We start from the raw sequence: 26,955 nt of genomic DNA, 5'->3' as shown, positions 1-26,955 counted from the left end.
TCACTTCCCCAGCCACCTTCCCCCAACACCCCTTCTCCCATCTGCACAGGGGGATGGGGGAGCCTGGCAGGAAGGGTGGCTGCTGACAAGGGAGCATGCAGATTCTGGCTCCTCTAAAGCCTTCTCAGGCCTCCCAACCCACACCCCACTCTGGTTTTGTGAGCTTCCTATTTGGTTCTTAAATTGTGCCCTAGGAAATAACTGGTTTCCTATATGTAAGAACCAGAAGCCACTGTCAAGGTTCATGTGTGACAAAAGCAGGATGGAAGCTTCAGAAAGTGGGGACACGGGGACCAAACAAAACCCAGCCAATACCACCTTCTCCATGGTTGGATTTTTACATTTTATTTCTTGGTTCATTTCAATGACCTGTACCATGAGAATACAACTGAGAAGGGCTATTTCCTCTTTACAGATTTTCCAGGAACAGCAGATTTGGGGGTAAACTTGAGTTGTGTCCTGTTTGGGGGGCAGGGTGTCCTAAATTCTCCTCACTTCACCATCCCCCACTAAGCCAGTGCCACCCTCTTCCCAGGAAAGTCCCCAAGCTGGCGAGACTTCCAGCTAAGAAGTTGGCCCCTAAACTTGTCCTGAGAAGGTCAACGGACCCGACAAGTACACACACTAGGGTCTCCCATTGAAAGGAGTTCCCCCGGTGACTGACACATTTCCTGTCGCTCTCAGAGTTAAGTGTGAAAGCAGCAGCGGTGTCCACCTCCCTGTCACCAAGCCATCAGGACCACTGCCCCCTCCCTCTCTGCTAGACAGGCGCTCTAATGCCAGGACATTGCAGAAGCACTCGGCCCAGTGAGACAAGGCTGCCTTGTATAGAGAACACCCACCCGTCCCAAACCAGGTGTTGTCCGGTTAACCAGATGCTTTTCCTAGAAAAGATGGGTGCCGGCACCAGTTGTGCACAAGCCGTGCCTGATAGCCCGGGGCCTCGTGCTTGAGCAGGAAGTGGCACTACATAGAACGGGGGGCCCAGGTGACGAGATGCCAGCCTCTGTCCCACCTCCCAAGCACACAGCACAGTGAGAGGCTAGAGCAGGCCCCCAGGAAGCAGACCCCAAGTTCTCTTGCTGGGAGGTCTCTCCAGTTCAGACCTCAGGACACAGCCCCTGATGGTTAAGTTAGACTTGGGCTTTGGCCCTGGTTCTTTGATACTGAGGTGCCTACGTGTCCCCCCAGATCAGGACATCGGGGATGGAGGATCCTGAATTGTAATTCCAATGCTAACTGTCAAGTGACTGTGGCCTTGGATTCCCCACAGCCAGAGAGGTGGGGAGGGGAGCACATGTCACTGGTCTGTGACGTCTCTTAGAACCCTGGCATTTCGTACGTGAGGACATCAGCCAGCCACTCCGCAGCTGCTGGGTTTTAGCAGCCCTCGAGCCTGGAGGAGTGGTGTCTGGGAGTGGAGAGACAGGAAAGCGGAACCAGCAACAGCTGCTTCCTTTAGAAAAACCATGAGGCTGTGGAAAAGGATATCTGGCCTCCTCGTGTCCTAATGAGGAGAGGGTGGGATCCACCTGCCTCTCCAGGTGACGGGAGATTGGGTTAGAATGAGTGTGGATTCTCCAGAAAAAAGTCCCAGGTGAAATTGACTCTGATGCCTGCTTTAGAAGGCAGCTGCTTGGGAGGACATCTCCCATCAAGCTTCGTACCCTTCCTTCCTCGGAGATCCACTCAGTGGCCCTCAGCAGCCTGTGTGCACCAGACAGGGTGTTCAGGGCTGCACCCCAACCCTCAGATGGGCTATAACTGGCTTTCACAGCCACTCACAGAAATCAGGGGACCAACTTTCTCCATTTTCCCAGACTGAGGGGTTTCCTAGGACACAGGACTTTCAGTGCTGAAACCAGGAACGTCCTGGGCAAACTGGGGCGGTTGGTCACCCCACACAGCAGCGAGGAGGACTGGGGTGGTTCCACCAGAAAGCTGGGGCCCCTCAGTGCACCCAAGGAGTACGCCACACCTCCTTAGTCAAAGGGTGGCAGGAACACCCCTCCCGTGGCACTGATTCACCCAGCCCTTGACACTGCAGGGAGGGGGTGTGCTGGTGTCCCCTGCTTTGGCAACCAGGAAGGAGCAGGGAGGCTGGTGACCTCTCCTGAGCTCCCTGTCTTCAGGGTTCCCCCACCTGCTTATCTCTACTTCTGGGCCTTTCTGTGCTCAGCAAAGGTTGGTTTGGGCCTCTCCCCATTCTGCCTCCACCCTCCCAGGACTGCCAGTCTAGAATTAGAGTGCCCAGGGTGCCCTCAGAGGGGGCTAGGCCACAGGACATCACCCACTTCCCAAGGACCACCTGCTCTGGACCTACCTTGAAGGTTGACAGAGATAGGGGGCAAAGCAAGGAGGCAGTGGGGTCTGAGGAGCTCTTTCTGAGCCAGCACTATTCCAGCTATGGGCCCTGCAGTCATTTTGGCTGGCTGAAGCATTTCTCAGTGAGCTCTGAGGTAGGGGCAGAAAGTAGCAGGGAGAACTCCTGGGGGAGGAGAGGAGGATGAGAACAGGTCGGTGGGAGGGCACCTAGGGCTGGGGTGCCCAGGAAAATGCTACTCTCCTGATGCTGAGTCCCTGCTGGGAGCTGGGTGTATGCCCTGCTGACAGGAAGGATGGACGGAGGGAGCCCTCTGGCCTGTGGAAGGGGTGGGGCCTCTTGAGGGGCCCCAGAGAACCTCAGAGTAGGCGGGGCCTCTGGAAGAAAGTACTGGCCCTCTGGGAAAGGAACACCTCTGGGTGGTACACAGCCTCAGTGTGTCCTGAGGGCTAGCACTGCCAACCCGAGCCAGGGGTTGGGGAGCACGGGTTGGGGGTGGGGCCAGGAAATGTGCGAGCTGCCTCTTGGTGGTTTGGTGGGGAAAGGGGGCCCTTCCTCGGTGGTCTCCAGTCTCAGGGGAGTCAGCCCTGGCCCAGGCCTCAGCACTGCCCATGGAGAAGGAAAAACATACCAAAGAAAAAGCCACTTACAGATGAGCCCCACACCCTGCCCTCCCATCCCTGTTCCCCCGCCCCACGGCACCCAGGACTCTGCACACAGCCGGGAGGCAAGAAGCCTCTTCCTCTGGGACTGCTCATGGCCATGACACAGGGCTTGAAGGTCGAGGCTAGTGGCTGTGGAGGTCTCTGCATCGGGCCGTCCGTTTGTCCATCCACAGGCGGGAGTCAGTGTGTGTGCCGGGCCATCAGACCTTGGCCTCCAGCATCTCCAGGAAGAGTTTGTGCATGGGCACCTTGCCCTGCAGTTTGACGCTGTAGAAGTGCTGCACCGCCTTGGCGGCCGTCTGCCGGAGCAGGGGCAGCGTCAGCAGCAGCTTGCCCGTCCTCCGCGGCTCTTCGTGGCGCTGGCTCAGCTCGTAGTCCTGCAGCGCCTCATGCAGCAGGTCCTGCAGCTTCTGGACGGCCTCCAGATCCTCGATGTACATGGAATCTGTGGGCACAAGGGTGAACGTCAGGGGGCCTCAGTGGAGAGCGCCGCCCTGAGGGGTGGGGGCCGCCACAGAGCCCTCATTGCAGAGAGAGGGAAACCAAGGCTCAGAGAGGTTAAGCTGCCAGTCTGAGGTCTCAGAGACCAAGGACAGAGCTGGGGCTTGGACCCAGGGAGAGATTTCTGTCTATGGAGGATGTTTCTTGAGAAACCACCAAGTGATGGAAGCAGAGACCCTGAGGGGCTTGAACGTGAGCATATCTGTCATTGCACTGCAAGTGTCAGTGGACTCTGGAGCCAGACTGATGGAAGTAGAATCCTGCATCCCTCAATTGCTAGCTGTGTGGCTTTAGGCCAGTTATTTCACTTCTCTGTGACTCATTTTCCTCATTTGTGAAATGAGATAATAGTCCTACTTACCTCAAGAGGTTAATACAAGTCAAGGGCTTAAAACAGTACAAAGTACCCAGCTGGTGGTATCATTACCACCACCATCATTGTTGTCATCATGACCATCACCACCAATCATTAGCACCGTCACCACCGTCACCACCACCATCACCACCGTCACCATCGTCACCACCACCATCACCACCGTCACCACCATCACCACCATCACCACCACCGTCACCACCACCGTCACCATCGTCACTACCACCGTCACCACCGTCACCACCACCATCACTACCGTCACCACCGTCACCACCATCACCACCACCGTCACCACCGTCACCACCACCGTCACCACCGTCACCACCACTGTCACCACAGTCACCACCCTCACCACCACCATCACCACCGTCACCACCATCACCACCACCATCACCACCGTCACCACCATCACCACCACCATCACCACCGTCACCACCACTGTCACCACCATCACCACCGTCACCACCACCATCACCACCATCACCACCGTCGTCACCACCACTGTCACCACCCTCACCACCGTCACCACCACCATCATCATCATCATCATCATCATTACTACTAATATTGTGGCTGCAGCTGCTAGGTACCAGCTCAAGTCTTCAGTGCAATCAACACCTTACAAAATGCTGGTTACAGAATACAGACACAGATAAAGGGCTGAGCTCTGTGTCTGGGTGCCCTGTGGTGGGGGGGAAAAGGGGGCACTGAGATAGCATGGCTGGACGCATGGGGAACGGTGATGGAGGAAGCTGGTGGGAGGGGCCCTTGCAATCTGAAATTCTGGGGAGGGTTTTGAATTCATGCCATGAATTGGGGGTTCAAATGAAATTTCCCTAAATCCTGGCAAGGCAGGGAGGTGCCCGCTGACAGCTGGGTTACAGTTGGGTCTGAGCTGAAGCAATGAGAATTTCCTGGAACCCATTCCCTGGTCTCAGGGAAAATAATCAGCCTTTTTCCGCCATTCCCTAAAGATCCTGGACCATTACCCTGAATTGCAGTGCACAATGCCTGCCAACCGTGGGAGGGTGACGCTCTGGGTAGGTCTCCAAGGAAGACTGGGCAAGCTATCGGAGTTCCTCAAAAGAGCCCGATGATTCTTTTGCGTGTTGCGTTGGTTTAGATGCCAGACTGCCAAGGGCAGCTGCACCAACAGGCTGACTCCAGTGACCACCCCCTGACCCTCTGGGTCCCCAATCAGCCTGTGTCTTCAAGGGTCCTGCCTCTTTCTTTTGGGAAGACAGCAGTAGAATGAGGTAGATAAGACTCTGGAGTCTTAAATGCTGTGTGACTTTGGCAAAGTTCCTTAGGCTCTCTAAGATCGTTTCCTTGTCTATAAAATGGAGCAAAGAAGAGTCCATACCTCATCGGGTGGTGGTGAGGGGTTAAATGAAACAGCATATTACCAGGCACTTAGTAAGCACCTAAGTGTTATTATTAACATTATTGTGAGGACTTAGGCCAGGGTGAGTGCCCTTGCAGGGCTGGCGCGTTATTGGCCCCATCCATACCCAAGATGCCTCCACATTTTTCTGCTCCTTGTTACCAAGGCAATGAGGACTCCTTCTCTGCCAGTTGGTGAGGAGGGTTGCTTCATTCCCCGTCTCCCAGCTGTCTACAGAGAATGCACTTAAGATGTGCTGGTCCCTGCAAGGCTGGGACCTAGCCATCCAGACTCCCTGCCTCCTGCCAGCTTCCTCTCCCCATCCCCCCACCCTCCCCAAGGAGGCCAAAATTGGCAGCTGCCTTCGACCAAAAATGAAATGAAATAACATTGCAAGATTAATTTCTTTGCAATCCATCAGCGCGTCTATATCGATGGCATTGATAAACTGTTAATTACAAAATCAATGTCTATGATTTTTTCTGCTGTCAGGGAGCCTTGGAGAGGGCCAGGAAGCGGGGAGAAAGACGGCCAGCAGGCTCTTGAGGCGCCATGGTTTGGGGCTACAGCCTGTCCCTGATGTGCTTCACTATTCTGCCCAGCGTCGGGCCCCTTTCTGGTCCACACAACCTCAGCAGTGGCACACACAGTGGCCCTTGGGGCTGCCACCAGGACCACTGCAGTGATCTCCTGACCGCTGTCTCTCCTCTAGCTAACACACTTTGTCTGCCTGGGTTCCTTTCCTGCCTTGCAGCTGGGGACAGGTCACTCCCCGCCACCTTGCCGGGCTCCCTATACTGACTGACCAATTGCAACCCAATCCCTTCACAGCCCGAGGTCTGACCTCAGACTGCTTTTCTAGTCGAATCCCCAAATCGGCCGTTCTTTCCTTCCTGCCTGCTCTATTTGTTGATTGCTCTGTTATGCAGGCAGGGTCCTGAGTGTCACCAAATCCTTCTCTCCACCCTGCGTTTCTTGTAACTGCACATAAGCTGCAGGATGGCGTGGTAGATGTCACTGGGGCAAGAAGCCCAGGTTCCTGGAACTTCATCTCACATGACAAACTGTGTATTTAGGCAAAGTCTGATGCTGGCTGAAGCTCCTGATGGGCTCATGGGTGTGTGTGTATTTGTGTGTATGCATGTGTGAATATCGGCGTGTGGGCATGCTGCCTGCATGTGTCTGTATGTGTTGAGCTCAAGGCAAGAGCAGTGAGCTGGGCTAAAGAGCCTTCTGAGAGCCCTTGCAGCACGGTGTTGAGGGGCAGGATGGAGGCGACCGTTGAGTGGCCTCCCACCTCTTCACTCTCCCCTCCCAGCCTGGGTAAGCTTGAGCTCTAAGTCTGGTGTGACATGATCAGTAGGGTCCAAAATCGAGGACGTGCTTTCCAAGGCCTGGCAGCCTTCCTGTGTCTTGCTGTGGTCACTCTGTGTCCTTTGCTTTCACTGTGTCCCCTCTCCGCCCGTGCCCATCCAAACTCCCAGCCTCTGTGCAAGGCTGCTAAACATGCTGCCCTCTGAAAAGGCGAGCACAGGGGACTGTGAGGGTGATGAAACTACTCTGTGTGATGTGTATTGATGGAGGTCTGTCAGAACCTATGGAACCATGTAACACCAAGAGTAAACCCTGATGGCAACTACGGGTAATAAAAATGTATCATTAACTATAACAAGTTACCACATTAATGCAAGATGTTAATAATAGGGAAACTGTATACAGGGGGTGGGATGGTAGATGGAACTCTGTATACCATCCACTTCATTATTCTGTCAATCTCAAGCTGCACTAAAAGACCCCAACAGCATTAGCATTCTCCAACAAAATGTACATTACAGTTCTGGAATGTTAAGGTATAAACGGTCTCTACAGAAGCATGGAAAATTTTAATTCTTAGTTTCTTAATAAAAGGAATTTGAACTAAAAAACAAACAAACATGCTTTCCTCTCTGTATTAGGTCGGGTTCCCCAGAAGCAGAGACTGAGATGGGTTTGGGTGCATGGGTTGTACGGAGGGCGTGCTTTTAGGACAAAGTACAGGAGGGGGACAGGACAGGGTGGAGCCTACAAGGTAAGGACGTGGCCTCAGCTTCCGCCTGATCCCACCTTGCCAGGAGTCCAGCCCTTTGTTCCCTGGATGGGTCCCCCACTGGCTGAGGGTGCCAGAGGGTGGGTGGTGGGTGGTATAGGTAACCGTCCTGGCAAAGCAGGTGAAGGGGAGTCTCTGTGAAGGGGGCAGCTGTGAGCTGTTAGCAGTCAAGCTCAGCAGACCCAGGAAAGGAGGTCTGCCAGGCCATCAGCAGCGTCCCCTGTCTTCTCTATGAAGCCATTCGTTAGGGGAACCAACTGACGCAGTTGGCCAAGCACTGAGGTTTCCTGGGATGTGGGGCTTTCCGGAAAAGTGGGACAGTATCAAGCAAACCATTTGGTTGCCCTATTTGTATTCTCTCCGTCTGGGACCCAGCTCTCCCTTTTCTGCATGCTGATACTTTGTTTCCTCTAATATAAATAATAATGGTAAGTACTGGGCTAAGTACTTTATCTTCAGTTGATCATTTCCTACAAAAGTACTTAGGGGAGGTGCAGGGATATCCCCATTTTACATACAAGGACAGAGCTAAAGAAGGCCACCAACTTGTCCAAGGTCACACTGCTACCAAGCATCAGAGCTAGAATTTGAACTTGGGTCCACCTGACACAGACTTGAGCAGTTAACTCTACCACAAACCACCCTGCAGCAGAATTACATGTGTGTGGGCTGACATACTCTCTCTTTGGGACAGGGGGCATGTCTTGCTCTTCCTTGTGCCCCCCCAGCACCTGGCGTGGTACCCTGTGTAGGGTGGACACCCAATGTGGACACAAATTACATGTAAGCTCCCTCACAGGCATTCCCCTAAGCCAGCCCCTAAGGTCTAGCAGAAGCCGGTGGGAGCTAAAGAGATGGAGCGAGGCCTCTTTTTTAATACCAGACTAAATAACTCAGTTGGGAAGTCTTTCTGTCTTGTGCCTGAGCATTTGATTGCGAGATTCAAGGAATGGGCATAAGCTCAGGTTGATTCTGGACTCGGAGGACCCAGGTTGGACTCCTAGCTCGGTGTGACCCGGGGCAATTTACTTCACCTTTCTAAGCTTCGTTTCCACATCTGTTGTAAAATGGGGTTAATATAATGCTCGTAGGGTTTGTAAGAACGAAGTAAGTTCATAGCTAATTTATTTAACAGGTTGGGCCCCTATGAGCCAGATATGTGTTAAGCGTAACATAATTATATACAGACAAATCCCTTCCACAATCTTCTGGGGTAGGGACTGCTTATTGTTCCCATTTTACTGATGGAGAAAATGAAGCACAGAGTGAAGTGACCTGCCCAAGTGGCAGAAGCAGGATTTGACTTAATAATCTGGCTCCAGCATCTGTGTCCTTAACCAGGGTGCTGGCTTGGAGGCCAAGGACCCAGCACAGTGTCCTGCAAATCAAGGGCTGAGGAAATCCTCCACCAATGCCCTCGTCACCATCCTTTGAACCCCAGGCCACCCCTTGCACCAGCTTTTGGAACAAAGAGCTCGGGCATCTTCATGCCATCCCTGCCGCTTGCAGCAGAGCGGTGCTTTCCAGGCCTGCGAGGGCCTCTGACAGCAACCCGTGGGCCGCACAGCTGCCCTTACCTGCGTTGGCCAGGGCCAGGGCTTTGAGCGTGACGAACTCCTCCTTCTCCACCTTGAGCTTCTTGTACCTGCGCACCAGCTGCAGGATGGCCCGGTAGAGCTCCAGCAGCCCCGCGAGGCGCGAGTGCTCCTCATCCATGATGTAGTCCTCGGCATACACAAGCTTGTCGTCGTAGGGCAGCGAGCGGTACACAATGCCCAGGATTAGGATCTCCATCCAGGCGCTCTGCAGCAGGCTCATCTGGTCCCCCAGGGAGAGGTTGGAGAAGCCTGCAGGAAGAGGGGGCAAGGAGGGCAGCACGTGGTCAGGTGGGCGGGCGGGGGCCTCCCCGCGGCTGGCTGGACGGAGGGAAGACGCAGGGGTCCAGGCACCTCCAGATCCTGCCCCTCCCTCTGTACCTGTGGGACTCATTGTCCTTCCCTTGGTGAATGAGTCAGACATGGAATTCCTGGAAAAGACTTACAGAACAAGAGCTCAGTCAATGTTGACACTTGTTATTACCATTATTATTGCTTTTCTTCGGTATTTTTCATACATCTGGAGAGGCTCTTTGATTCATTGAATGCATTTGCAATTTAAGGAGATATTGAATTCATGGTGGAATTGGGACGTGGCAGCGCAGGGTCCCCTCCAGTCTGGGGAGTTTCCAGGCCCTCCTCTCTGCTCAAACCCAGTTGGTTTGGGTGTTTTAAAGTGACATTTTTGGTGTGGTCTCAGCTGTGCAGAGACCCAGGGGCCCAACCAGGAAAGGACTCAGCTGTTCCCAGCCAGTGACCTCCAGTGACCGCAGCCTGGGGCTGCAAAGATCTCAGAAGCACTCAGGGTCAGGAAGCACTTTGTCACAAGGCAGCCTGTCCTCCTAGGGGTCAGACCCCTGCTGCCTCGGCCATAACGCTCCACCTAAGGATGGCCCAGCAGTTCTATTATCCTCTTTCTGAGCCTGGAATCATGGGAGTTCCCCCTCCCTCGTAGCACCGAGGCTGACTCCAGAGCAAAAGAAGGCTGGCGTGGGGATGGCTCCAGAATTGTGACACTGTCTTGTCCAGTGTGTTCTGGAGATTGCCTGGGCTTGAGTCCTGACTCCCCATTACTAGCTGTAGGCTGACTTCGGGAAAGTCATGCAACTTCTCCAAACCTCAGCTTTCTCATCTGTGAAATGGATACAATACGTGCCTGCTTCAGAGAGTCACCGTGAGGTCTAAATGAGACAACAGTTATAGAATATACAACATAGTTACAGAGCTCTTACCATTATTATGAGTGATGAGATAAAAGTCTTTGCAAAATGAGAATATATTGGAACTACATTATATGTGCTGAACTTGTGCAAAGTCAATTAATATCTTGATTTATAAGAAAGAGAAAGAGAAGGAGGGAAGGAAGGAAGAAGGGAAGAAATTCATTTTCAAACAGCTGGCCACTAAACACAGGCAGTAACTTCAACTAGAAATTCAATGATTGGTTCCAACACTGACCAAGCCAGATTTATTGAAAGAAGGAAAAGTATCCATAAAGCCATTTGTACCATTTGTCGTGGCAGCTGAAATTCAGGGATTTCCAGGGGTAATTTTGCTTATGTAGGACTTGTCACTTCATTTGCTGAGCTAGAAGCTAATCCGCCTGGCTGCGTCGGGTGCTGTGAGGATGGAAAAGATGGTGCATGGAAAGCGCTGAGCATCACTGCCACACCCAGTCAGTGCTTGGCAAGCCTGAGCACGATGGTGGTGATGGTTGTAGCTGTTGCTACTATTACTGTTGTTCTTGCTGTTGTTAACATTCTATTGGCACGGGTCTCTTCTCCCCTTTGGACTGGAGGCCCGGGGTGGTCCCAAGCTTTTGCACTGGCCCATTGCTCTGGGTTTCCATGGAGTCTATTTCACCCTCATCTGCTGTCCTCTGTCTCTACTATCCCTGCCGTTTGCCAACCAGTGCATGAGTATACATCTGTAGGTGGCACTCCTGGGGCAGGGGTCCCTTTCATGTGGCAGGCCACCCTCTTAGTCCAATCACTGAGGTTCCCTAGCCAGATGTGCACAACCTGGGCATTGGATCACCACCTGGATGCTGGCATCCATGAGTGACCGACAAAAGAGCCGGAGCAATTACACTGACGACGCGGGGCGAGCCTGGATTGATGGGCCTTCTCAGGGGAGAGGCTGTGGCATAGAGGGGTCAGGACCGTGTGGGTTGTTGGGATCCCTGCGTGGGAGATGGTGTGTGGCTGCCTGTGTTGGCAGGGAGAGCCAGGAGGTAATAAAAGATAGATAGAAATGGACATCCAATTTCTCTTATCAGACTTCTGAGCAAAAGAGGCCTTGGGCGACATTAATTAACAGATACCAATCAGCCAGCCCATGAGAGTGTGTGTATGCAGGGAAGTGTGGGACTGCACTGAGGGGGGAGGGGGATCTGAAAGCAGACAGAAGGGGAGGAAAGATGTAGAAAGTAAATGGGGTGAAATTAACAGACAATTGAATTGGAAGGTGGCAGAGAGGGAGGGTGAGGTAAGAGCTAGGCTTCTGGAAAGGAAGGAGGAAAGACCCCTGTGAGGCTAATCACGGAGGTACAATCACTAGAAGAATGCTTCTGCCCCTTCATTCATTCAACAAATATTTATTGAGCACCTACTAAGTGCCAGGCCCTGTGCGAGGCACTGCAGACAGAATGGAGAGCTCAAACCAAAACTGATCCCTGCCTTCAGGAGCTCGCAGTTAAGAGGGAAAGATACACTTCAAGTACCACATGTCACCACAAAGTTACGACTTAAGAAGAGCTATGGCAAGATGGAGGGTTCTGAGAACACACAACTCAGGAATTTGGCCCAAATGAGAGATACCGGGGAGGCTCTGCAAAAGAGGAGATTTGGGGGCTGAGCTCTGAATGGTGAGGTAGAGCTCTGAAGGGGTGGCGAGGTCACCTCTGACAGCGCCTGCTGTAGCGCCTGCATGAACTGCTGCCATGCTGTGTGCCAAGCTCCCAGGGAGCGCCGGTGCCAGGCTGCTCATCTTTCCACTTTCACTGTCAGGCTCCTGTCCTGGTACAAAGAAATTGCCTGACAAACATTCACGGTACGAAGGAGAGAATGGGCAAATGCCACTGGGCCTTGACTCCTAGGTGGCAATGTGCAAAAGAACTTGGTTAGCCCTCTTAGTCCTTCAGACAAGAGCACGGATTTCACTGCCTTTAAGTCAGAGAGGCCTGCCCTCTGGGAAGAGGGGCAGGGCAGTGGTGGGAGGGAGGGAGGGAGACAGAGCCTTGAAGAGTTTTGTGCCCCCCTTGGAGCTTATATCTGTGAGGCCTGTGTCCAAATCTCCCTGCTAGGCTCTTCTGAGTACCCTGTTTCCCCGAAAATAAGACCTAGCCAGCCAATCAGCTCTAATGAGTCTATTGGAGCAAAAAATATAAGGCCTGGTCTTTTATATTACATTACATTACATTACATTATATTATAAAGACCCGATCTTATAGTAAAATAAGACCGGGTCTTATATTAATTTTTGCTCCAAAAGACGCATTAGGGCTGATGGTCCAGCTCGGTCTTATTTTCGGGGAAACACACAGCAGTTGACTTGGCCCCTAATTGCTCTCTTCTCTTTGAGCATCTCCAAAAGGAGCTGGAAATAGCTTTGGAAATCCAAAGTGCTGGAGACCATATATGGGCTGCTTCATTTTGTGCAAGGAAGTGGGGAAACATTAATCTTTTCTAATATTTGAAAAAGTTCAAATGTTTTCTAATATTTGAAAAAAGAAACACTAAAAGGAAAAAATGAGAAATAAAAACCTCTGGAAGGAAGGAGGGGGAGGGGACAAAGATGGCGACGAGATTTCCATGCATCCATTTTTTTGGTCTAGTTTTGGCTTTTGAAACTGTTCATGTTTAATATGTCCAAAAATAAACTTAAAATTAAATCAAGCACAAAATAAAAGGCATGCTCCCTTTAACCCAGTAATTCCACAGCTAGGAATTTCTCCTAAAAAGAAAACTATGCTTAAATATACAAAGATAAATGTGAAAAGAGTGTTTGTAGATCAGTTTGAAATGACCCAAAGTAGGAAACAACTTAAATGTAACTAATGTAATACATACAATTATTATATAAATGTAATTATTAGTTAAATGCATGGCACATTAGAAGCCACTGGAAAGAATGAGGTAGAATGTGTGTGTGGATGTGGAAAGATACCCAAGAGCGTAAGGAGGGCATAAGTGTGAAGCGTGCAGACACCAGAGCCAGACTGTCTATTAGAATATTAGAATATAGCTTTACTGACCATGGCTGTGACCCTGGGCAAGTCCACTCCTTTGTGTCTCAGTTTCCTCTTTTGTGAAATGGGAATAACAATAGTATTAACCTTATGGAGTTGTTTGAATTAAATGAGCTAACATGTGAAACACTTAGAACTCTGCTTAGCACATGGCAATTGCTACTACTGTATACAATTAAATGAAAGACACATTGTCATAGTATGATCCATGGAGTGGAGGGACACACACACACACACACACACACAGAGCTCTCTGTACCAGAAATTCCCAGAGGGATACATAAGAAAGATGAGGGATTTAGAGCTCATAATTTCTACCCCTCTGTCACATCCAACAACTTTACTAGAAGTGCATATTCTTTCTTTTATTTAAACTCAAAGGGGCTGAGCCATTCTTCCCTGCCCTTCAGCAAAGCACCTTTCACTTCTGCTTTTCTGGGCTGGGCTGGGTCTCCTCCTCCATCAGCCATTCTGGGCTGGGGCTGCTGGGAGAAGCTGGGTGTGGCCCGTGCCCCCGGGGAAGGCAGCGCTGTCTGCCGTGCTGACGCCCACAACACCGGCCTTTTGACCCTTGAGGTTCCGCCCTGCCCAAGCTGGCTGCCCACTGGCCCTCTCTTCCCCAGGTTTGCATGCTTCAGCTCTGCTGCCCCCAGAAAGTTGCTTTATCTGCACCAACTGATCTAATGACATACAGGCTCTTCCCAAGCCCCCCATCCCCCAGTGATTTGACAGCACGAGCTCCTAGAATTTAAAAAAAAAAAAAAAAAGGAGCACATAATTTGTGGCAAGTGGAGTTCATAATCTGTTAATTTATTATCGTTTCTGTCGACCTGGAGGGCCATTAGTAGAGGTAATAAAGGGAGATGTAATTATAGGATCTGAGGCCACTCCAGACACAGCTGCTGTCACTCGGCGGCCCATATTTCATCGGCTGCTGGCATTCTTCTCTCCCCAGCGTGAGCCAGACGGTGGAGAGCTGGGAACAGGGCTGCTGAGGGACCCTCCATGAGGAGGCCTCTGGGGTCCCCTGCAGAGGCCATGCACATGTCAGCTGGGGCTGGGCAGGGCTGGTGGGGACTCCCATGGCTGGCAGAAGGTTCTCCTGGCTCTGCCTGGGCTGGGAGAATAACCAGCTAATAACATCTGGAGGCTGCAATTCATCAAGTGATACCCACTGCCTATGAAAGGCTGCTGGCTCTTGTTCTAATCTCTCACTCACGGGGAACGAGAGGTGGGCACTGTCAAGACTTGGGCTTGTCCTCCGGCCAACCCAATACTTGGGGGAGGGCAACTTCAGACTGACTCAAGCAAAACACTGGCTGCTATTCTAAGCAAATCCCAATCGGCCCAAGTTCCCCACAGGACTCACCCTGTGCAAGGGTCCTTCTGGACTTTTCCTCCACCAGCCCTGTCCATCAACCCTGAAGGCCTAACTTAGGTTCTGCTCTCTTCCCCTCACAGGCTATGGTGTCCCTTCTGCCTTCAAACTCCATCCTGGCATTCCTCTAACTGCCTGCCTTATCAGGTATGAGGTGGGAAGTGGGTGAGTAGAGATGAAACAAGGCTGGCGGGGGTGATAACTGTTGAAGCAGGGTAATGACACATAGAAATTCATTATATTTGATCTACCATTGTTTAAAAATTTCCATGAAAACGATTTATTTGAATTATCCATCTTCTTCCCAACTGGGATCCTTGGGACAGAAATTAGTCTCATCCTTTGTATCAGCCACAACTCCTATCAATTGACCTTACATATAGATAGTGCTCAATAAATGCACGCAAATGCAACTGTGAAGCACCGTCTGTGTGCCAGGCTCTGGACTAGAGGCTAGAGACTCCCGAGGCATGAGTTGTGGTTTCCTATGCTTACGAACAGAGGCTTGGGCTTCTCTTCAGAACTATTCCTGAGCAGTCTTAAGGAGCCAGTCCTTCTGTCTGTCCAGGAACCAAGATGGACAGGAGCAGACACAAGTCCTAGGATGGAAGCCAGGTTTGCACCCTCCCTACTCAACCTGCTCTCTCTCTCTCTCTCTCTCTCTCTCTCTCTCTCTCTCTCTCTCTCTCTCATTCTCGCTCTCTCTCTCGCTCTCGCTCTCGCTCTCTCCTGAGCAGGTCTTCCGATGAGTATTCCATCTAATCTGAGATAGGATTAAGTAGATTAGTTTAAATATATCAGACACTTGATGTGTCACCCCCTTTAATATGAGGTTTACATGCAGTGGCAGGAGACTCTATTAATTAATTTTACCTTAAACACTAGAAGGTCAGGCCCAAATAATTCAGCATGCAGATGTATGCAAAGTAGGCAAATTAGCGTTTGAGACAGACAAAGGAGCCCCTATGTTTATTTTATTTTGAATCAAAAAGAATTCAGTTTTGGACAAGGAGAAATGATGATATGAAAGGAGGCTTTCAACAATCTCAGCAACAATGATGGTGTCACAGCCTCTGCCATTTATCAAGCACAGCACCCACTGTGTGCTGGGGCTGCGCTAAGTGCCATATCCTCCCAGCAACCCAGTGAGGGGCTCTACTGTGAGTCCCATTTCACAAGTGAGGACGCGAAAGCTCAGAGAAATGAAGTATCTTGCACAAGGCCACTAAGGACAGAGCTGGGATCAGAGCTCAGGTCTGCCCGAAACCAGGACCTGTGCCCTTGGGAACCATTCTGCCTTGCCCACTGCCCTCTTCGTTGGGCCGACAGGAGATGGAGCTGGGAGGTGGGAAGACACGGGAGGCGGGGAATGGCTACTACAGGGGAGATAGTGTCTCCTCGTTCTATTCTACCTGCTGGGAGGTATTACAAGGGTGGGGTGGTAAGAGAGGGAAGCAGTGACCTGGGGATACCACCAGGAGCCACGCCTGAGCCATTGCCAGGATGCAGTATTGGCTCAGCTGGGAAGAGAGTGTGTGTGGGTGGGGAGGGGATGCCAGGGAGCTGTGCCCGATTTGGCCCTGGGTTAGTGGAGCAATCCAGGCTGAGGTGTCGTAAGCAGTGGCCTGACCCCACACCTGTGCTGAACCAGCACGGGGCAGATTCAGAAACTCCTGAGTGTGTAATCCCAGAGGCTGAGCTCCTTAGGAAGGGCCCACATCCCCAAGGAGCCCAGCCCTGAGTCAAAATGCCAGAGGCCACCGAGGTGTCCCCGAAGACGGAACTCTAGGCTTCCCTCCAGCTAAGTGACCCCAGCACCACCTCTGAGCCATGTGGGCTTCTCTGCAAACCCCGTCTGCAGGAAGGCTTCTCCCTGTAAGCTGCAAACACGTCTTACATAAGGACTTTCTCACGTGTCCCAACCAACTGTGGGTCTGGCATCTAACGTCTAGGACACCTTTGCTACATAACCATGTATGCTGCATTCATCTTTGAGGGCCTGCGACAAACAAACAAACAAAAGGGATCTACAGACAAGAAGATAAAGTGTCCCATGTCACACAGCTAGTAAGAATCTGAGACCATGGCGAATCCCTGCCAGAGGATAACCGGATATTGCCACCGTACTGGGGAGCCAAGTTTGCTAGAACCTTAAAGGAATAAACTGTACAGACTTTAGAAATTCCCCCAAATATGTGTAATGTTACAATATGTGGGTACCCATGTCTACAAAAATAAAATAAAAAATCAACTCACACTGTTTAAGAAGAAAAACTGAAAGAGCGCGTTAGGGCCACATGCAAAGAAGTCTGTACTGTCTGAGACACATTCATTATACCTACTTTCCATGCCAGAAACGATCATAAAATCACAGAATCCACATAAGGAGCTAGGCCTCCCTTAGAGGTCAGTCAAGTGGAAATAGTGAGCACGCAACTAACGTCAGCACGTGACAAATGCCCACATTTCATCCTTACGGAGCAGCCCGTGAAGGAGGTTGTTCCCGCAGAGAGGTGGATAGACCTGCGCAGGGTTACACAGCTGGTAAGTGGCAGGCCCGGAATCTGAATCCCAGTCTGATTCCCAGGACGTGTTCTTCACCGTTTGCCCCCGCCACCTGCCTCTAATCATTGGAAGCAAAAGAGCCAATCCCTCTTCTGCAATGTTTTCCAGTGTACTTCCAAGCCGGTCTACAAGAAAACCCTACTTTTGGGCCTGTAAGGATTCAAGTAACTTGCTCTTTGAATACCATCTATTATAGATGTAAGCATAGCCCCCTTCGAATAACTGGGTCAGCCCCCAGCAGTTCAGGAACATGATGGGACCTGCCAAACATCCACTCCCCTCCAATCCCACAAGGAGAGAAAAGGAAACCAGAGAAAAACAGACTTCCAAGATGCCCCAGGGTTCCTGAGTTCCAGGCTCCTAGGCGTCTAAAGCACAGCCATGGGAGAGTGGCTGAGAGTCTCTGGTGACACGCTCTCCTTGGCCCTACGTGACTCACCTGGGATGTGCTTGGCCCAGCCAATGATGACCACGAGCTCCCTGTCTGCCAGGTCACAGAGAGTGGTCAGAGCCTTGATGTCACCCTCCGGCATGCCAGGGGGAGGCATGGCGTACAGCTTGTCCGGCTCCGCCACCAGCAGGTAAGAGACAATCTTGGTCACTGCAATGACCAAAGGGGGAAAATAAGTGCCTGGGAAAGACAGAAGGGGCGGGGAGCCTGGGATGGGTCAGGAAGAAGAGTCAGCTCTGAGGAGCCCAGGAAGGCCTAATGTGGCTGTGACCGCCCCTCTTTCTGTCCACAAAGTTGCAGGCAGTGCTGACTCACGCTGCTGAGAAATACCCCTCCAAGGGAAGCTGCCTGGTGAATTCTCCCAAGAGGAACCTGCTGCGGGTGGATGGTGAGAGAGGGCCACGTTCTGTCAGGGGGGCCCAGGCCTTCTCAGGACCGTGCTTCATTTGGAACCACATCCTGTGACACCCCATATGGAAACGTCTTCTGGATGAAGTGTCATTCTGAAGTACCCAACACCGCCAGGCCCTGATGCCACCTCCCCAAGATCCACGTGGTCCTATTACCCAGCGGTGGGAAGATGGCCTTGTCCCCAAGGGATGCCAGATGTCCCAGTACAGATGCTGGCAAAGCGGGCATGCACTGCCCTGGCACTCACATGGCTTTTTAGCAGGTGGGGAAATCTGCAAACTCAGGTAGGGGCTGCTTTCCGAGTCCAGCCGCCGCTTGTATTTCTGGCGGCCTCCACGCACTCGATCAAGGCGCACACCTGTGGGGGAGGAAAGGGAGAAAGTCTCAGGAGTCATTCCGCATCACCAGGATGTTAGCACGACTTGGGATTTCAATGCTGGCTAAGTGCTTCAGGGCCACGCTCATATGGCCTCTTACAGCTGGCCCATGGCCAGCCTCAGGCCAGATGGTTGGACAATCCTAAAACAATTGTCGAACAGTAATGGCCCATCCCAGTTGGCCTGGTCCTGCCTCTCCAAATTCAGCATCCTCCTGAAACCCATCCCAAGCAACCTTTAGCTCTTGAGTCTTTCTGAAAAAGAAAGAGCAATGAAAGCACTCCTTTGAGTGTTAGGGAAAGAAGACATGTTATTTCAGACCTGCTGTGGAAGTGGACAGGTTGAGTCAGCTTGCCAAGAGAGGAAAGGGATCCTTGCTATTGGCAGGCACCTCGAAAGAGTCACAACAAAGTGTAGTCGCACAACAGCCTAGCCAACTGTCCCTCCGTGTCTTTCCTTAAGGAAAGAAGAGTTTGTGAGATTGTGCCTTTCTGGGACTTTGTTCCATCCTTGTGTTTATACCTTATGTCTCTCTGTCTGGTCCCCAAAAGATGGTTTGCAGCCAAAGACGGGTAAGATATCTCACGGGAGATACAACCTAAGCCAGGTGGAACCGAGTGGGGACCCCTAATGAGCTACCTTAAAAGAATAAGGGAAGGGGCTTTGCCTCCCCTTCCCCCTGCCTGGGAAAGTCTGTTGCGTGCCCTGGCTTTTCCCTTGCAGCTGTTTGTGAGAGAAGTCATGAGGACAACAAAGATCAGTTCTCTCCACTTATCTCAATGGAGCTGTTACAATATGAGAGACTTGACCCTGAGAAGGTACAGACCTTAGGTAAGACATCATGGGAACTTGTGCTTCGGCTGTTTGAAGGTTAAAATAATTGGCTTGGGATGTTTCTATAACGTGATAAGTGAGTCTCACAGACCGTGCCAAAAACACTGCTACTCCCTTGTACACTTATCAATAAAAGCCTCCAGTCGGCTTTGTTCAGGGCTCCAGTCCTCTGAGACTGAGAGACCCCTGGCCTTTGGAGAGATTTAACAGCATTAAGTCTCTGTTTCTTTCTTTCTTAAAAACTTAACCCAAACTGCCCCTTCTCGCCTCCTCACTGCCCTTGTTGCGCGGGACGCGACAACAAAGATTTTCAAACTTTTCACTTAAGAAGCATCTGGGTAGGCGCTCATGGTAAATGACAGTTTCGGGATCCCACCCTCAGAGATTCTAGGATAGGGTCCTAGACAAAGTCATCTATACAAAGTCCCCACAGCATGGGGATTTAGGTAGCCCTGGTCACATCTGTAAAATCAGTGCCTGGAAGTATCTCAACATCAGGTGCCCCGCCACACTGACACCCATTTCCAAGAGCGAGGCCCAATCCTAGAGATCTGTATTGTCACTGGGTCCCTACTGACTTCAAGAGACTGCCCCACCCCCAACGCCTGCTGTCTAGACAGACATGTGGCCACCATTTGACACCCCCACCAGCAGAGTGGACAAGACCCAGAGTGTGCTCCTCATCTAAGGGCACACAGCTCAGTCAGACTGACCACCAACCTATCAAATTAGGTCCAAAGTATGAACTGACACAGGAAACACAATGGCTCTCCTTGTGTTGCCGTGAAATGGGCCTTGACCAAAACACGTAAGTCTGGAGACAGAGCCAGAGTCCGGAGAGGAAGAGAGTTCAGTGGTCTCCTCGGCGTGACCAGCTAAGGGCAACTTCTCTTCCTTTCCCCAACGGTAGACACAGAGCCTCGGTCAGTTGACCTTCAGGGCCCTGTCTCTGCCCCCTACCCCACTCCCTCCTTCCAGCCCTATGCTTCTTCCATCCTAGAGACAAGAGTAGTGGAAGCCAGTCCTATCAGTTTACATCTTTCTTGGGGAGAGAGAAGAGGAAGGCAGGAATAATTGTAACTTAACAGAATGAGGATTTGGATCCCATTCAGGTCAGGGGTGATTTTCTGGCTGTTTTTTAGGATGTACAGCTACTAAATCCCCCAGGAATAGTAGAGGAAGTTTCCTAGAGTGATGAGAACAAACAGAAGTAAAATTACGGTTTACTGACTGGGCAGGGACCATCTGTTGGAATGTTCATGGCCCTAAAGGCACTTCCGACGACAGGTGCCCTGACACCATCCCCACACGCTTCCAGGTAAGGGCTCAGACAACATCCTCATCCTGGACGGCAAGGAGGATGCTGAGCGTACCAAGCCCAGAAGACTGCCCTACGAGACTGTGTTCCGGGGGCCAGTCACTGCTTAGCCTTTTTACCTCACGACAGGAAACAGCACAAGAGCAGGACCCTTTGTACCTCACAACCTGGAAACTCCGCATCACAGCCTGCTTCCTATTCGAAGGTAAATCCCCTCATGTGGCCATCTTATTGGGGCCTGTGCCCATCCCCCACTGTGGATACCTAAGGGATCCAGGACCTCTTTTCTCCACCCTCTTGAGGTCAAAGATGGACTAGTGACATAGGCAGCGCCAAATGGCTTTGAATCAGGATCAAATGGCACAAAGATGGAGGGTGAGGATTGGTGAGGGCATCAGTGCCCTCCGCAGCAGGGGTTTGGGCAGCCCTGGGCCAGACTCTCCTGGTCACTGCATCTCCTGCATTTGAGCTCTCCCCGGCTTCCCCTGGTCCTTGTCTGGCTTCTGAATGGGTTTCTTGGGCCTCCTGAGGAGCTTCCAGTGAATTCCCCTTCTGCTTTAAGGGTCAGAGTAGGTTGCAACTGACCACACCTATAGTTAGGTTATCCGGGAGCGGACCCTGACACCAGGAAGTGCATGCAGGCAGATTATCTGGAAGGTGATCTCAGAATGAGTGTGTTCTCAAGTAGACTACTGCTGCGGGCAACGGAGGACCCTGGGATACAGTATACAACATGCTTCAGCTAACCCCCTGCAGATGAGGGCCTGGGGCATTTAGCAAGCTCTCCCATGGTCACCGGCACTTCATAGGTCCAGGCTGAGCAGGTTCTAGTGGCCAGAGAGAGCCCTGGGCCGAGTTGCAGTCACAAGGTGGCAGGTCAGCGCACTGGCACATGACAGAGTGCTGAGGAGATGTGGGTGGGGCGCCAAAGGCTGCCTTTCTTCTCAAAGTGTGGTCCAGGGCCAGCAGCATCAGCAGCATCTGGGCGCTGGTTACAAATGCAGAAGTCTCAGGCCTGGCCCCCAAGGAATCAGAGTCAGCAGTTTAACAAGGTGATTCCTGTGCACACGCGAGTTGGAGAAGTACATCCAGCATCCTAGCAGATGCGGCTGTCTAATAACTTCATCAGTCCCTGGGACCTTGAGGGGACAGCTGAATCCCATCTGGCACCAAACCTAAGTGCATGTGCTGGTAGGACTTTGGCTCACATTTGCCCCCTCACCCCTCCCAGCCCCTTTAGTGAGGGCAGAAGGAGCAGGCATACAAATGCAGGAAGGACAGTTCCTCCCTCGAAGGTTTCTTGGGGGAAAGTTCCCTGTTTGGCAGAGTTTTCCTGACCCCATCCTGTGACACAACCACAAAACACCTCCCCCTGCCCCTTACACAAGAGGGGAGCCAACCCTCCACCAAGCTCAGCTTCCCTTTGGAGAGCTGGCAAGACCAAGAATGAAAATGCCAAGCTTCATTCATGAAGGATGGCGAGGACTCCCATTTCCTGAGCACCTACTATGCACCAGGGTCTAATGTGGAGTCCAGGATAAGCTCCGTCACTGACTTTCTCTCCCAGAAGCCAACCTGCCTGACCCCAGGCAGTTGTCAACAGGAATGGGAACTGCTCAACAAAAAATAAAAAGAGGTGCCCATCCCTTAGCAGGGCAAGAAGATGGGCCATGCCACCTGTTTCTGCCTCATCCGTTATGTTCTCTGTCCTCCAGAGCACAGCATCTGGCCCTGAGAGGATGTTCAAAACAGTCTTGATGAATACTGCAATGTGTGTGCCTCCTTCCTCCCACCCCCATCCAGGCTGGGTACCTCCTCCAGGGCTCCAATAACACACTGGCCTCGCCCAGCTGACTAAGCGCCTGGTATGCTCAGGGGCTGCTCAGGCCTACTCCAGGTTCTGTCATGGCACCCGACGCACAGATGGATGCTTAGGAAACTGGAACTATCACCATCATCGTCATCACCATCGCCATCATCGTCATCACCATCGCCATCATCATCATCACCATCGCCATCATCATCACCATCGCCATCATCGTCATCACCATCACCATCATCATCATCACTATCGCCATCATCGTCATCACCATCGCCATCATCGTCATCACCATCAACATCATCGTCATCACCATCATCGTCATCACCATCGCCATCATCGTCATCACCATCACCATCATCATCATCACCATCATCGTCATCACCATCGCCATCACCATCATCGTCATCACCATCACCATCATCGTCATCACCATCGCCATCACCATCTCTCTTCCCCAGCCAGCACTGTGTACAACTCTCTGGGAAAATCCCATTACTAATGATAATGCGAACGGACTAATTTACAAAGGACTTTCCGTATATATTGCCCTATTTAATCCATAGCACATAAAGCAGGTGCGATTATCCCTATTTTTTTCAGGGAGACTTAGGAATTTTCCCCGAACTCTGCCATTCCAGGGTGTGACCTCCTAGGGCAGAGCAAGTATAAACTCTCCTCTAAATTTTGTCCTCCAGATCCTTACAGCACAGTGGTCAATGGCTGCAATCAATAAATGTATCAATTATCAGGTTATTCTGCTTTTTTAAAAAGTAGCCTGTTGGGTGTGCTTATGCACAAATGGATGCCTGGTGTGAGATGTGTCTGCTTTCCTTGCTTCCTGTCTGCTGTGCCAAGTCCTACCCTCTGCACAAGCCCATAACCACTCCAGCCCATGGGATCAATGATCAAGGTCCCAGGCCCGTCTTAGCCCCTTATTGGTTATGCGGCCTTGGTTTCCTCATCAGGTACAAGGGAGGAGGCAATGGTAATACAACTCTGCTCACCGCATATGGCTTTTGCGACACTCGAATAACATCATAATGGGAAAATGCTCGCTAACTGGAAAATGGTTCCAGTAGGCTGGCTGTCACTCTCATGGCTCTGTGCTTTGGCATTCACCTGGCTCCTCCCACTTGTGACACCTCCAGTCACCTCCCTCATGTGACACTTCCCACTTATTTCCCTCTATTCCCATCAGCTCTTCAATTCAGTGGGCTCTTACAGGACAAAGCCCAGGTATGTTCCATTTGCGGAGCTCCCCCCACCCCCGCACTATGCCACCGGCAGAGTTTGCTTGTGATCAGTTAGGGTAGAAAGGTCCTGTGGCAAAGACATATGCTTCCCTACCCAAGGAGCCCCTTTCCATGGGCTCCGGTTGGGGCAGATGGGTCCTGACCTAAGGGAAGTGGCCTTATCCTTCCTTCTCACACTACTTCCAAAGGCAATTTATGTCCTGGGTGTATATTTGAAGGCCCAGTAGAAGTCTTACTGTATCTCTACTGAGAAGGCTTTCCAGACTCCTGGCAGAGCTGGCCATACCTTTCCTGGGCTCCCTTTGCTCATCCTGTTACAGTAACTGCAGGCAAAGCAGCAGCTCTTCACAATACACCATATACCCATCTCACTGGTGGAATGGGCACCTCCTGGGCAAGGGCTTTCTTTCATCCTTGTAGCCCAATCAAGTGTCTGAGTAAAATGTGCCCATCTAAAATGAAGCCCTTTGGACTTAGGAAACAGAAGAACGTCCGGGTCTGGTCCTTTCCCCAGTTTCCACTTATCCCTCTAGACTCCAGAAATTTACTCCTTTGAGGCAGCCCATTCCTCATGGAAGTTTCCCCTTGTATTGAGCTGAATTCTGTCTCCACATCTCTTCCTCTCCTTCACCCCATCCAACAAGACCACAGCCTTCCAGAAGACAACCCTTTATGAACTTGAACATCCTTTCGCACCCTCCTTCCATGGCCAACCACCCTTTCTTTTCTATATTTGTATAGTGTTTTCAGGCCAATCCCCTCCCTACCTAGAAGGCATTTGACTTTATTGATGTGATCTTCTCTGAAATGAGAAGGGTCAGCTCCTCAACGGCAGAGACAGCAAACAGAGGTCTGAATTCCTCTGCATTCTGCCTAAACAGACATTGGTCAACTATGTTTATACGTATTATCAGCCAACGTGTCTTTATATTTTCTTGAGTATGTTGCTCACAATTTTAGTAAACAAGAAGCCCCTCCCCAAGAGGTAATGGTATAGACTGGGTTCTCATCCTGAGATCTACAGCAAGATGTTGGATAATAAATCCTTTAGAAGTGGATCCCCAAATCCTAACAGTTGGGTCTGGCAGGCATTATTAGTTGTCTACTCAATTGTCATTCCACTCTCCCTCTTCCATGCTAACAGAACCTGGACTTTGTGAAGACAACGTGACGTAGCCAGTCCCAGAAATCCTGTTTCCTACTTTCCCAGTTTCCCTGGTAACTAGGGCTGGTCGTATGACCTGGCCAATGAGATATAAGGGGAACTCCATGGTGGGAGCTTCTGGAAATGGTTTTGCTTGTCTGATAAAAGAGACAAACATGTTGATGGAGTTATTTTTGCTTTTCTCCTGCCCTGACCTGGTAGGTGAGGCCTAGAGCTGTGGCAACCACCTTGCAATCATGAGGCGAACACCAAAAGACACCCAAGAAGAAAAAGCCTGAGCTCATGATGCTATGGCTGAGGCCTGTGCAATGCTAGCAATTGCCCATCGCCAGACTTCTTGTTAGTGGGGAAATCAATCTCACTCATCAGTGCTTTGACCACTACCGTGTTTCCCCGAAAATAAGACCTAACTGGAAGATAAGCTCTAGCATGATTTTTCAGGAGGACATCCCCTGAACATAAGCCCTAATGCAGCTTTTGGAGCAAAAATTAACGTAAGACCCGGTCTTATTTTTGGGGAAACACGGTAGCAGTCAAGGTCTCTGTAACTTGCAGCAGAGAGCAATGTTCACTGGTATAATGGGCAATTACTTGTACATTAGGATGCTTAAATCTTACAAACACCAAACTGAAAAAAAAAAAAAAGAGGAGATGAACTGAAAATGAGAGTTGCCTTATTATTTGTGTTCTTATATTAGCAAAATATCTAAAAACTTGACTCAGGGATCATATCAAAATACTAATTAACTTACAATTACTGTCAAGGATTATTAGATTGTATCATCTTATTGATACTTTCTGAATTTAAACAAGCATTAATAAGACTCACGTCTGACGCATACCCGATCTCCAAATATTGTAATAAATACATATCCTTTGTGTTAGCCACTGTTCAACACTGTTTAATCTCGTAACATGTGCGGGCCAAAATTTAAGTATGTATAATAAGTGTGCCATGAATACAAAGAAGACTGATAATCACTGGATACATGTACCTCTGTAGACGGAGTCCTTTAGTTGAGCCCAGGACTGCATACGGAGCCGTCCCCTTCTTGGCCAACATGATAACCCCCCGAAATCTTATAGATACAAGTATAAGCAGGACTTCACGTCTACTGGCCAGCTGTTACCTGATCCTGGCTTGTGCCCTGAGCATTACATGGATCTTATTTCACGGAAGGATGACAACAACCCTATGAGGGAGCTCCTATTATTATCCTATTTTACAGCTGGAGAAAGTGAGGCTAAGAGAGGCTGAGGAAGTTGCCAGGGCCACACAGGCAGACATGGAGTCTGACTCCGAGCCCAGGCTCTCCAGCACTCTGGCAGCCTCCATTTCTCAGTGTGCAGAGCACCCCTGGTAGAAGAAAAGCCGCGGAGAGACCCTGGGCCAGGCCGCGAAGCACACCTCCCAGAGCACCAGTCACCTGGAGCTCGGTCTCAGTGGTGCTCCGGGACAAGCACCTGACAGCACTCAGCAGCCTGCGTGGCCTCGGCTGGGAACAGCGTCCCTCACGGCTGGTGGGAAGATCCTGCCCAGCGGCCCTTTGAGAACCATGTGTGTCCAACGTGCGGAAGAGCTCTCGGCGGGGTCCACGTTGTCAGAGCTGGTGCCAGCTCCCGGTGGCGGCCTACCTGTGCTCCTTGGTCCCTCCAGTCCCACAGGGGCTCTGGTCTGTCCTGCTCTGTCGTCTGAGATCGCTTATCCTCCAGCTTCCTACTAGGTGTGCGCAGCAGAAGATGAGGGGGCATGGAACTTGGGGCATTCATTCCTGACTCCCACCGCTTCCATCCCTTCCTGCTGGGTGGCACTGTGGCCGAGGCTTTGCCACAGTTCTCCCTGGCTTCCTGGAGCAATCCCCACCCCAATCTCTTCAGGTTGGGGGTGTTAAAGGCTCCCCACTGTTGCTAGTCCCGGGGCATGGGGTACGGGTACGTCACCACCTCTGGCTGGCATTGCCTTGACGCACCCCCCTCCCCTCTGTAAACAGTTCCTCCATTAAATCCTCTTCGGTGACTCTGTGAAGGTACAGGCGTACCTGCTCAGCCCTGACTAAGACAGCGGGGACGTAGGATGGGTTTAGGAACCCTCAAAACGGACGGGGAAAGACAAGTGAACAGAGGGTGGAAGCACGTCCCGGCTGAGATGCTCCATTGTAATGTCTGGATGAAAAAGCCCAGGGAACTCTTGGCTATGGCTTCCCA

At 51.1% G+C, this 26,955-nt stretch overlaps 1 protein-coding gene across 2 annotated transcripts in view; it reads right to left on the bottom strand.

Moving 5' to 3' along the window:
- Positions 1–323: 323 nt before the first annotated feature.
- ESRRB (estrogen related receptor beta) overlaps positions 324–26,955 on the bottom strand; it is a 169,027-nt gene continuing 142,395 nt past the window's right edge. For both annotated transcript variants that reach the window (XM_081047974.1, XM_081047973.1), the window contains exons 4-7: positions 18,229–18,339; positions 17,559–17,720; positions 8,910–9,179; positions 324–3,433 (exon numbers count right to left, since the gene is read on the bottom strand). In XM_081047974.1, coding sequence (XP_080904100.1) covers positions 3,189–3,433; positions 8,910–9,179; positions 17,559–17,720; positions 18,229–18,339 — 788 coding nt within the window. In that variant the 3' untranslated portion in view covers positions 324–3,188. The remainder of the gene's footprint in view (positions 3,434–8,909; positions 9,180–17,558; positions 17,721–18,228; positions 18,340–26,955) is intronic.

This window comes from Rhinolophus hipposideros (assembly GCF_964194185.1).
Source record: "Rhinolophus hipposideros genome assembly, chromosome: 5".
Classification (NCBI taxonomy): Eukaryota; Metazoa; Chordata; class Mammalia; order Chiroptera; family Rhinolophidae; genus Rhinolophus; species Rhinolophus hipposideros.
The sequence above is the reverse complement of the archived record's forward strand: the minus strand, read 5'-3'. Positions and strand labels throughout refer to the sequence as shown.